The 12,989-nt window shown below is 38.7% G+C and overlaps 1 protein-coding gene across 2 annotated transcripts in view; it reads left to right on the top strand.

The window, feature by feature from the left end:
- Nucleotides 1-5,767, top strand: part of NT5DC1 (5'-nucleotidase domain containing 1) — a 127,811-nt gene extending 122,044 nt beyond the window's left edge. For both annotated transcript variants that reach the window (XM_051792236.1, XM_051792237.1), the window contains one exon: nt 5,522-5,767. In XM_051792236.1, the coding sequence (XP_051648196.1) occupies nt 5,522-5,640 (119 nt within the window). In that variant the 3' untranslated portion in view covers nt 5,641-5,767. The remainder of the gene's footprint in view (nt 1-5,521) is intronic.
- Nucleotides 5,768-12,989: the final 7,222 nt, after the last annotated feature.

The following is a 12,989-nucleotide window of genomic DNA, read 5'->3' as shown; positions in this document are numbered from 1 at the left end:
TCTGCTGGCAGTGCCACAGGCATGATCTCTGACCGATACACCTGTGTTGGCAAAAGCTCTTATTTAAGTGCAATTAAAGCAGCAAACCTGCCCTTTGACTTAGTCTAGTTTTAATCTTTATTCATGCATGTCCAGGAATAAACTGCAGTGACTCACTCAGAATCTTTCTCCTATAGAGTGTATATAGAGAGAGTTCCTGTACTGAAGAGTCCTCCCTTTCCCATATGACACCGCACGGGTACCCTCCTCCTCTCCAACTTTTAAGTCATAGAATATGCAGACAGCAGCAATTACTTTCATGCTATTGACAGAAGGAAAGCTTTCCTTGTGCTGACTTCACTCTTTCAAGAGCTTTGTTTTAGTACAGCAAACATCTGACCTCCTGTTTAGGAAAATCAGCCTTAGAAATTTTTCTAAAAATAACTGCTATCAGATAAATCTACTTGTAACCTTGCTTTTTTTTCTTTTTGCCATTAGTATGCTCCCTCACATCCTGAGCTTTTAGTGCAAGCACTACTTTGCCTGTTATAAAATAGAATGGCTCAGGAGATAAAAACATTTAGTATTTAAGAAAAAATAATGCCTTTTACAATTTACCTGCAGACTGGCAAGTCAGATCACTCGATGACACATCCAAACTGATGGATTCCCCTGCAGAAGTTGTTCTTACCCCACTGTTAAAAAATTGTTGTTAGAAGTTGTTATCATTAAGAAATTAATATTTGCTTTCAACAGCAACTTTGAAGTGCAGTAAAAGACATGATAAAGTTTCCAAGTCAGTGTAAATTACGGAAAATCCTGTAAAAGCAAAAGAATTTATACTGTCTGATGGTCTGCCCCTACAGTTTACAGCATCTGGATGATGAGATGAATGTAAGACAGAGTTTTGACTCTGGTTTTTGAGATTTGACACAATTAAGCAGTTGAAAGAATTTTTTCAAACTTGGGTATCACTAACAAGGTTTTCATTTTCCTCCCTGGGTCTTTTTCTTGTTGATAATCAGGAGGATATATTTGGATTCACTTAAGAACACATCTCTGCTGTTTATTAGGCGGCTTTTGCAGCATCTGGCTTCAGCCCTGCTGACTGGCAGGGAACAGACCTCAGAGAGGGGAGGGGAGTTCAGCTTTCTGTAGAGCTTCTCACTCGTCATGGAGATGCTGCTGTGGTGTCACAATATAAAAATGTTGGCTTTGCTTTTGTTGGTCAATACTGAAAAATGATTCCTGACATTTCTGCTGTGTATTTTGGGAGAAATCCATTTCAGTCTTGGACTGTGCTTTTAATTGAAAAAAAATGCCTTCCATCTAAAGCACTTAGTTAAGATTTTATTTGTTTAGTGTATTGGTTTGTTAAAAAAAAAATCTCAAAAAAACCCCAAATGAATCCCAAACAAAACAAAAAAAAAAACCACCACATGGATTAGCCAAGAGTATTAAGTTTATTGACCAGGCCTGTGTCTGGATTATATTATAATTGTCTTCCATTCAGTTTCTCAAATATTTTCCTGATCACTCATCGAGAATATTACGTTTTTCCTTCTTTGTGTGGTTTCTTTTCCTTCCTTGTGGGTGGAACTCCAAGTCTTCCTCTGATAAAACCTTGTGGCTTTTATTTAGTTGGCTTACACTAATTGCACAGCACACAGACACTGAGGTATTGTCAGCTTTGTAACTATGATACAAATCCATCCGTAACACCTAAATATATGCATGGATATGGGTATACATAAGCATCAGAACATAATGTTATAATTAATGTGACTTAATACCTGGTTCTGGATAACTGGAACACAGTAAGTGACAGTGGTTACTGTTTAAATATCATCACTGTTATTTTGTTTACACCAGGGCTGCTGGAGTCCTATAAAGGAGGTAGGACAGGGCAGGAGTTCTGCTTCTGAGCTGAGGCTAAGGCATAGAACCTGGGAGAGTCGCCCAAGCCACTGGGAAATGCTAGTAACACTGAATGATCACTGTAAAAGAAACCAGTTTTCATCACTCACTTGCACTCAGGCTGATGTGGGAGCAAAGAAAGGAATGGGACAGAAATGCAGGGTTATGCATCTAATAACTGGCATTTCTGGCAGATCTAGAAAGGGACCTTGAGACCCTCCATGTCTGACTTCTAGGAGTCTTTGGCTCTAAAAGAGAATATCCTATTTGTCTTGGAAAAAAATTAATTTAATTAATTACCTAAGAATGATAGAAAAACTCTGGGACTGTGATTCTGAAGCAATTGGGTACAGCCAGATAGTTCATTCTTCCAGCCTCAAGCTGTTTAGTTTGTTTAAGTTTGTTTGTTTGTTTGTTTGTTTGTTTGTTTTTTATGATAATGGAAATATTGGATGAATGCTGAACTCATTATCAGTGTAGGTTAGGACTGATTAGAACCTCACCATCAAATTATATCTCAGAGAGGACTGGTTGTCTGCCCCCTGCCTAATTTATGACTCTTCATCAGGGTTAGATGAGAAATGGATGCCAAGATGCAAAGGTTTGCCACAACAGCAGCAGCTGTGAGCATGCATAGCAGCAAAACCTGAAGAATTTACTGGCAAAAACACTAGGAAAACAACTTGGAAATAAGAAACTATTCTTTTCCTGAGACTGGCTTTATTATCAAATACTGTGTCATATTTTTTGCATGCTTTTGCATCAAGCCATGGTGTGTGCAAGCATTTCATTTTAGCAAAATGGAGCTCGTAGAATTCTAGAATATCCTGAGTTGGAAGGGACCCATTATGATCATCATGTCCAGCTTCTGGCTATGCACAGGACAGCTCCAAGAGTCAGAAAATGTGCCTGAGAGCATTGTCCAAACAGTTCTTGAACTCTGTCAGCTTTGATGCTACAGTGCTCAACCACCCTCTGGGTGAAGTATCTATTTCTAATATCCAATCTAAAGTTCTCCTGACACACCTTCATGCCATTCCATAAGGTCCTATCTCTGGTCACAAGAGTGAAGAGATTGATGCCTGGCCCTCCACTTACCCTCACAAGGAAGTTGTAGACTGCAGTGAGGTCTCCCCTCAGTCTTCTCCAGGCAGAACAGACCAAGTGACATCAGCCACTCCTCGTATGGCTTCCCCTAAAGCCGCTTATTTCTCATCTGTATCATCAGTGATAACATGGAATAAGAATAGACATAAAATTAATTGCTCAAATGTGCAGGAGACAGACTCCAGACCTGTATTGTTGTTCTTTGTTGATGAGCCAGTATTGCTGGACCTAATGATACCATTGACTTTTACATAAGAAGAAGCTGTATTGAGCTTTGGTGTACAATTCACATAATACTTCTTCGATCTAGGGCAGCTGTGATTTATTTTAAATTGAAGAGTTTTCAAAGAACTTATTTTAAATTTTGCAATTAAAAATATCTATCTTTATTTCCCTGTATACTTGCCCCTCTTTCTTGCTGTGTATTTATTTATAGCCACTAAGATTCCAAGTATGCCTTTCTGGATCAGGCCAGAGCTTTCTCATAAATATATCAAACTGAAATCAAACACTAATATATAAAAGGTTACATATTCTAGGCAAAGCAGATACAAAAGATGCAGGACATAAAATCACTGACGGAAACAAATTTGAAATACAGGAAGCTTTTTCCTATGTGATACATAAAATCTGCTTCATAGGTGAAGAATAGTATGTGTCTCATGCTTCATGCAACTTTTAGTGATGCCTTGGGCAACTTCTGGTCATCTTTCAAAGTCAGCTTGCTCAGACAAAAGCAATATTTAAATTAATAGAATTGGGGGGTGAATATGTAAATATGTGATTATTCTCTCTTGAAGTCTTGTGCATTGCATATAGAATGGTTTTGGTGTTTAAGCTGATTGTGTAAAGCTAGTTTACCAGGAAATATCAATAAAATTACCATTTTGATTCAACTGGTTCTTTTCTTCAGCAATAATCAACTCTGCAGCAAGTCTGCCCCATTTGTGTTGCTCTTTGATTAAATTACTCTTGGGAGACTCCAGACTGCTAGACTAAAAAGCTAGTAAAAGCTTTTATATAAAAGTAGCTGTATGGCATTTGATTTTTATAGCTTATAAAGATATTCAGAAATATTTGCTTTCTTTTTTGTTATTATTTGTTATTTTTGAAACCTTTGTTTTAAACAGAGTTGTCATAAATAGACTCAGCAGCCTGTAAATCCATTGGGCCCTCTGCACAATAAAAAAACATCTGCCTGTTCTTCCATGCTGAGAACGAACTCCAGAGATTTCCCTGACTTGGACAAAATGAGAAAATGCACTTCTTTGAGCTAAAATAACTCACTTGATAAAGCATAATTCTCTTCCAATCAAGTTAACTCCTATTCCTACTTTATTCCAGCCTATCTCTGATTTTTCAGCTTGATCTAAATACTGATTTGCTTACTATACTTATGTTTAATATGGTTTCTCTATACCTGTATGCTGTACTGGTGCTTGCCTGGGGATCGCTTGTGAGACAGAACTGGATTTCCTGTTGTTTGTGCCAGAACTGCTAAAATTATGTTTTTCTGTTTCATAAAACTTGCTGAGTGGAAAAAAAAAAAAGTAGCATATAGTGACAGGATATCATCTCTCCAGAGTCACTCCAAGTTAAAAAAAAAAACAGTTGTAATTAGTAACTTACTATCCAGATGAGCTGAGTAATAGTTTTTGTGTTTTGCTTTGGTTCTGAGCAGACAACCTGGAAAGGAGCTAACCCTTTTTTGTTGGGTTTTATGTATTTTTTTTTCATTTATTGTGAAGGTAATTGTTTCTTGAATGAAGTTTTATTTATGTGTTTTTTTAATTTGGTTTCTTGAACTTTGAGAGGTGAGAACGGGAAGTATCTGTTTTCTGGCTGTGAGGGTGGGCGGATCACTGCTGGCAGCAAAGACTTTTTTTAAAAAGCTACAGAAAAGAAAGCTTCTACTGTTCAGAACTATTTTAATGCATTCAGCATTCTTAACAGACTGGAAGTGATGAGTACACCAAGTTACAAGTGCAGATTTCTAAGAGGGCTTGATACAAAATTATGTTGTTAACACTGGATTGTGAGAAGGTCTAAGAGTGGGTGCCTTTGGAGAATCTTGCTTTAATAGCTATGAAAAACAAAAAAGAGGAACTGATTCTTTGTTTTAAACATAGCCCTCTTATGAGTAGATTGCTGAGATAAAAGAGAAAGGTGACAAATTGAAGAATGGACTTGAAGGTGAACATGGGGGAAAATTCTATCTAGGCTCAATGAAGATTTTTGATTAGTATTTATGCATTAGATTAAATTATTTTATCTGATTAGCATTCTTTCAGCAATCAAGGAACCGAATATGCTTTAGTGCAGTTGAAACTCTGAAAGTCAATCCCTTGGACAGCTGAAGACATCAAATAAATGTGTAATCATGCACTCTGATTGAATTCTAATGCTGGTGAGCAAACAGCTCAAGGTTTTAAGAAGTACTGCTATTCACCACAGGCTTTTTTTTTTATGTGACACAGTCTGTGCTGCTAATCAGATGTGGTATGTTTCTGTCTTGCAGATTTACCCCTGGATTATAGATTTACACGATTTTCCTCAAATAGCTCTGCAACTGCCGGGTACTATCCAAGCCCTCCAAGAGCACTGCTGCCAAATGAGGAGTCAGTGACTATGAAATAGGTTGTTGGCTTTTTCCTTAAATAACCCTGTGGCCCTTACTTAAACTGCTATCAAATGCTAATTGGTGAAAATGCTGTGTGATGCTTCATAAAATAGAGTGATGGATTAAAGCAGATTCCTGTGTAGACTTGTGTTTCACTTTTTTCTCTAGTTCAGCTGGAACAGATAAGCAATGCATTCTTCTCTTTAAATCTTCGAACCACCACTACCTTTTGCAAAGTGCTATTGGCTATTGGTTTTTTTCATGCACTGCCCACAGCCTTCAAGAGAAATGTAGTAGTACTAGCTCATGCCAAGTTACATTCTACATTTTTGAGGACATTTTAGGTACTATCCGTATGTAAGGTGATGCTGTTGCTACCATAAACCCCAGAAAAGACACAAACCAGACCCTCAACCATATTTCGTGAAGACTTACCTTGTAAGTAATATGCAACATTTCCAAATTAACATTAAGCATTGATTTATTGAAAGGGAAACATAAAGCAAATTGGAACAAAATTGATAAAAACTTTCTTTAAAACAAGGTGGATGAGGAATGAAAATGAAAGTGCCATTCTCCTCCTCACAAACTTTGGGCTGAAAATATTTGACTTAAGATGGTAACAGTTAGTAATACTTGACTTTATTTTGAAATTTTTTAATTAGCATCAATGTCTTTGGCAGCAAATCTGACTCATGATAGGGATATGATTTGTATTAAGCAGAGAGGTACCTAGATTAAAATCTCAGATCTCTGATTACATCATCATTAAAATTCTAACCTGAATCAAGTAATCCTCTGCAAAGAATTTCTAACTAGGTTATGGTGCAAACCAATATTGTGTACCCTCACACTTTTGTGGTTCTGAATTTAGAACTGACTTTTCTAGGTTGGGGATTTTTTTCCTTTTTTTTTTTTTTAAGAAAACTCATTGAGTTTTTAAAGAAAATTAGAGTGAAAAGCGTCTAAGTAAGCCCTTGGGTCCTGGTGTCTCAGTGGAGAAACAATATTTTTTTTAATGGGCAGATGGCAGATTCTAAGGACAGACTGAACACAAAGCTCATCATAAGAATTACATATACCTATCTTTGACAAAGGCTGTCACCAGCCATTTGCACTTACTGCCAGAAGGACATCAGAGTAGCAGAGAAACAAAAAGATAACAGAAAGGTACTTGTAAGCATTACGCCATGTGCCACCATAGTCTGTGGCTGCAGGAAGACTTGGGAAAAATAACTGAAGTCATTGCCCAAAAAATAAAGTTCCTCTTGCTGAAGACTCTTCTCTTTAAAAACCTGTGAAAATTACACATCTTATTACAAAGCAGAGATTGGCAATGGAGGAATGAGGAGGGCAGTTGGTGCTGTGGCAACAGGAGAGCCACTGGAAATGGAGGTGGTGTGAAGAGCCAGGGAGAAGAAATGCACATGGCAGAAAATTGGTAGAGATCTGTCCATATTTAACATGACACTCTAAAGACACCATCTTTGCTTTTTCCTTATTTCTCATTTTTTTTTGTTTTAACCCCTGGAAATCCCTGAAATTTCTTGGCTTCTCTTATGAGAGGCCATTGACAGAAAGGTTGCTGAAATGCCTGCAAAACTATCTTGAGCATCAGCAGGGAGAAAAAGTTGTAAAGATTCATTAAAATCACTGTGTCTGGTTAGACAGCCCTGAAAACCACAGTTTTGCTTAAAACTAGAGATGAATACCAAGTCTCTTTTGGTGTCTGTTTTGGTATAAAGCACATGTGTCTGAATTTTAAAATAAAGAGAATTTATTTCTGAAAAAATACATGTCCTCTGAATTTACTTTATAGCTGAGCAGCAAAAAGAAAAAAGGGAGACAAGGGTTGTCTCTAAGCAGTGCAAGGAGACATTTGTGCTACAGCCTTGAACAAAGCAAAACTTGACTCACTCAGAATAAGATACATAAATCAACCCAAAACTTTAATAACTTTAATAACTTTTTTGGGTTTTAATAAGTCCCTATACCTTTAATACCTATAGGGAAGTGATCTTTGATGCAAAGCAAAGTTCACTGCAAGTGTTTCCTGAATAGGGCTTCTTCCTGGGAACTAAAGGCTTCTTCATCACCGATGAGTAGAAGTTAAATAAACAAACATGGGTAGATTATCCATGGCAGACACCAGGCACTGCTGGACATGGAGTTTTCTGAGACTGCTGCTTCCCCAGGGTGATGGGGCTCTCCAGCTCCTCTGAGTCCCAGGTCTGTGATAGTACAGTAGCACTGGAGCAATTCTTAAGGAAATTTCCAGGAAAATTTAGTGACAGACACTGGGAATTAGCATTCCTCAAACTGGTTTAAGTCTTTCTCTCTGAGGCCAAGTATACATTAAATCATACCAAGGTAAACAGTGGAAAAGCCTTAAGAATATGTAAATTAACAGAGATGCCAACAGTGGGAAGGCAGCATCTGAGCTTCCATGTCAACTCTGTTTTTCCACCACGGGGAAGAAAAATGCCATAAGTGTCAAACACCCTTTTGTACACAACTTGATGTTTTACTGTACGGTTCCTCAGAAAGTCAGGTTTCAAAATAAGGTCACTTCTGTGCAAGAAGATAAAAGTCTCATACACTGCACCATACAGTGAGGGACCTGATGGAAAGATGTTGCTTCTGACCTCCCAGGGAAGGGGGCATTGCATGGGGCCTGCTGCTCCTTAGCACCATGGAAGAAGCAAGATAAGTTTTCTGGTGCATTAAAATGACTGACTTTTAAAACAAAATATACCTATTTCTGTACACATGCTTGGAAGCAAATAGCATTTCAGCTGATGCATAACATCAGATTTAGGAGGGAAAGCACATGGCTAAGCTACAGGAACCTTACCTCTGCAAAGAGTGCCAGCTGTAATGGCATAATCACCACAATGGCACAGCCACAGACATCTATTGTTAACAATTAGCCACAAAGCAGCCCTTCCAGCAAGCACATAGTCAATCCAGATCACCCCAGGGGAAAAGCTCAATCCCATCATAAATCCAGTTGCCTGTAATTTTGTTTTCTGCAATTCTAAGTAACTGGAACATCAAACCCCCTTGGTGAGTCACAGTAGAGAAAAAAAAATTAAAAAGAGGTTTTCTTCTGAATGTTTTCGATGCAAGAAACAAATCCTGTTTTTCCATAAGCATTATAAATAGAAATGCTTAACTGGAAAACAGAGCCTGGATTAGGGCCAAAATAAGATGGAATCCAGGAAGTTAAACAGACTCAGAGATTTCCAGCTCTAAAAGCCTGCTAGCATCTTCGAAGGGCAAACTGGGAATTCCTATCTACAGGTCAATGTACTAGTACTGTGGCCAGCATGCCCAAACATTTTCTTGAATATGGGACAAAAGTGTAAGACAAATCTTTTCAGCATGAAGTGGGTACCCACAGCAGTTCTCTGGCAAGCATGGCAAGACCACAGAGGTTTTGCAGCTGGCCACATGTCACAGTTCACAGAAGGGCAAACATCCGAAGCATCGCATTAAACTTCTGCCCCACTGCAGCTAAACTGATTTAATCAGAACTGTGCTAAAAATCCCTCATGCTTCCCACTCGCGCTGCTGCAGCACATATGTAGTTCTCTCACACATGGCCATAACAACTTTTAAATACTTGCATGGGGGTGAGAAACCATCACAGCCACTTCAAAACCATGTTATGGCTTCCAGCCCCTCCTGCAAATTAGAGGTTGCAAGACCCAAAATGGCAGCAGCACAAATGGAATAGCAGTCTGCACAGCACACACCACAGCTCCAATGGCCAGACGAAGCAGATTCTACCAGCTAGAAAGGTATTTCTATTTTCCATTTACTACTAAATGTTGAGTAAAAATACACAGTCCGTTTGATTCCCTCTTACAAGGTTGAAGACTACGTTCCTTTTAAGAGTGAAGAAAACCATAAACCATCTTACATTGTATACAGGAGGAAAAAATTAGATGTTCTTGTCCAAAATTTATGAGAGAAGTAGTTTCAGGGTGTATTTTAGGAAAAGAAGTCCATTAACTTTCAATAGACCTTGTTCTGTCACAGCACTAAAGGAAGTCTAAGAATTGTGACTCTGTGTGCCTAATAGCTTTACATTAAAAGATTAAATTTCCAAAGCCTCCACCATCTCTGAGGAATAAAAGTACAGGTGAATACAGCAACTCTTCTCTTGCCTTATCTCAAAATAATACCAGAGAGTTGCAGTATTCTTACTATATCATCCCCTGTAACCTCAGCCCACACTGAGAAATTAAATGTGCGCTCCCAGGTGCTAAGAAGCCTGTAAAGTATATTAATCCAAAGAAGATGCCCTTGTAAATTTTGTGAAAAGAAATGGGACGTTATGAAATTAAGAGATAAAAAAATTCCTTATCTTATACTGACAGAGGCCTCAAAAATATCTACTGAAGGGCTGCTGTTGAAGCAGTTGCAGCACTGTTGGAGATGGCAGCAGTGAACTTCTATCCTTGTTTTTTCCCCTCAATGCTGCCCAGAAAAAAGGGCATGAATGCCCACATACATACCTACATATATATTTATAGATACACATATATACATATACGTATACATGAACAAGTGGCAATTAAAGGATAGGATCCCATGACATGGAAACCCAGAGACTAATGGAATTATGAAATTATCTGCATTTCATGGGAGGTATGGAGTTTTAGGTCAATTAAATAAACTAAGCACTCTCAGGCAGTAAGGAGGGAAATTTCTAGATCAGTAGTAGACAGGTGAAGGAAAATGGAGTGTAGATGAAGCTCAAGGACAAAAAGGCCAAGGGTCAGCATGAGCTGACAATAGTTCAACAGGGCAATAGATGGCTAGAGGATATCAGGGAATGGAGTTTATCACAGTCACAGAATATGCCAACTTGGAAGGGACCCACAAGGACCATGAAGTCCAACTCCTAGCCCTGCACAGGACTATCCCCAAGAGTCACTCCGTGTTCCTATACGTCACAGAAAATAATAATTTTAAAAAAATATTGTGTGGGATTTTCCTCTTTCCCATGTTATTGTGCAGGACTTGGAGATACCTGGTACATTACTGATATTAATTCATTAAAAAAATGAGAAAAAAAAATGTAACCAAAAGACAGTTACACTGCCAGTGATTCAACCAGTACAATACACCTAACAACCAGTTATGATGTAGACTAGTGCAACAACCTCCTGAAGACCCTAAAACTAAGCGCGATGATGGAGCTGTCTTTAGGGAATATGTTCGACTACATCAAGAGCCACCAGTTGCTGAAGCCATTGCTTCAGAATCAAGTGCAAAGAACTGATTGCTACAGTACACTCTAGTGAAGCACAGGTAAGTATTATATTTAAGTGGAAATTAATTTTTGATGCCTTTGTTTGTGTTTGATTTAATGTCTCACCCTTGAGACTTGGCTGCAACCAGGATGCAGCAAATCAGACAAGACGTTTACAAAGAGAAATTGAGAGTCAGAGACAATTTCAAATACAGTCTCTAAGACACACCTCTTTCCTTAAATGTCTCTAGTGTAAGGAAGAGGAAAGAGACATGGGACTATGAAACAAAAGAATTGGAGTGGGGATAAGTAAGAAACTTGTAAAAATTTTCTTGAATTCCAGCAGTTGCTTAGTTCTCTGCTTGGCATTCCGCATATCAAGTGACTCCATAAAATAGGTGGATTCTAGCCTTAAAAATGCCTTTCATTGAAGACAGCATGTTACAAATGGGAAACATTATTGCAACATATCTGATATCCAAAAAGGGACATTGTGGAAGTCAGCTCTAAGAAAACACTGATGAAGTCTGGCTTTGGAAGGTTCCTCCGGGTATGAGCATTAACGTTTTGTGCTCCACAGGGAATACTACTTGGGTTTTAACGTCGCAGAAATTTGGAAGGAAAGAAGTTGACAAAGATCATACATATTGAGAAAGGTCACGCATTTGAAAACATAAAGTAACAACCAATTCAACTGAGTGAAAAGCCACATACTGCTGGAGAGGTTACCCCTCTCCAACCTGTTCTGATCATCATCAGAGATAAGAAGGAGCAGGCCAGTCAGGTAACCTGACAGCTGCTAGAAGATAAACCTACACCCAGTGTATGTCTGCAGCAATGTAAAAGCAGTAGCGTGGATTCTGATGTTAAAAGGCACAGAACAGATGACGCAAGTAATTTTATATTGGATCCAGGTATTTTTTGTTATTTCACAGTTAAGTGCGTATGTACCTGCTTTATGGTTGCTGTCTTCCTGGCTTGCTGTCCTGCATGTCTCAGGACCATGAATCTGTCTCCATTCACCAATGTTTTGCCTCATTACTGATGCTGCAGCTTCCCATTTCTTAAGAAATCTGCAGGAATTCTTTTTTTCATCTGACTTTCTGTCTGCTGGCCTCTGGCTAAACCAGGATGAACACATGGTGAGAGCAAGAAAGAGGGAAAGAAAGGAAATGTAAAGCAGAGAAAGATGTTCCATTTACATACAAAGAAGAGCTGTTTAGGAAACAGATCTAGTGTTTTCCCCTTCCAGCTACCCTACTGATACTTTGGCTACCTCAAAGTAGAAGAGTAAAAGGCTGCATTTGTGGGAAAGAGAGAAGTGTTTCCAATTTGTGGATGTAGAAGCAGGCACAGGATTTTTCTCTGAGAGAAATTGCTTTGTGCCACACTGAATGTGCTCCAGACAGACAGGTACCCTTATGAGCTTAGACAAGATTTCTGGATTTCCAGCTATTTCTGATTCTTAGCGCTGACTTCAGGCAACTCGTTTTCATGCTAGTTTTGGAGCTGCGACTATTTCTGCCCATTGTCTGCACAGTGAGCTAGAGCCTCAAATCCCCAAGTACTAAAGGCTATGAATCGTGCACCACTTTCATAAACTTGAAGGATGTAGTAGGAACAACCAAGTTAGGACACTGTCTGATCCACACCCTGGCTGGCAAAGAGATGGACAACATTCCCCCTATGAATCTGAAATTGGGATAAGTTTGGAAAATTAAAGCCACCGTCATATGGCGCTAATAAAGTCCAGAGGGAAGAGTTGGACAGAACATTCCAGATCAAGGAGGGCAGGGTGAGCATTATGCAAGTATCCAGATTTGCAGTTCTGCAGTTCAGCTACAAGAAGAGACTAGCCTAATGCTCTTGTCCTACAGGTTTCAGCTCACAGCATTAAGATCAGAAATCATCACAGCCGGACACAAAAGGCAGAGAAAACACAAGGGTCATAACCAAGTCAATTGTTTTGGAGAATTAGTGAAAGAATCTGGGGAATTTTGTGTTTTTCTCTCTTTTCATTTGAAGAGTTTTATCACTTAATGACAAATGTAGAAGTGTTTCTGACATGGAAATTAGACACCAAACAGACCACATAGAGAACAG

Source organism: Manacus candei, unplaced genomic scaffold, assembly GCF_025592945.1.
Source record: "Manacus candei isolate 608988 ecotype Guabito, Panama unplaced genomic scaffold, ASM2559294v1 h1tg000034l, whole genome shotgun sequence".
NCBI classification, from domain to species: domain Eukaryota; kingdom Metazoa; phylum Chordata; class Aves; order Passeriformes; family Pipridae; genus Manacus; species Manacus candei.
The sequence above is the reverse complement of the archived record's forward strand: the minus strand, read 5'-3'. Positions and strand labels throughout refer to the sequence as shown.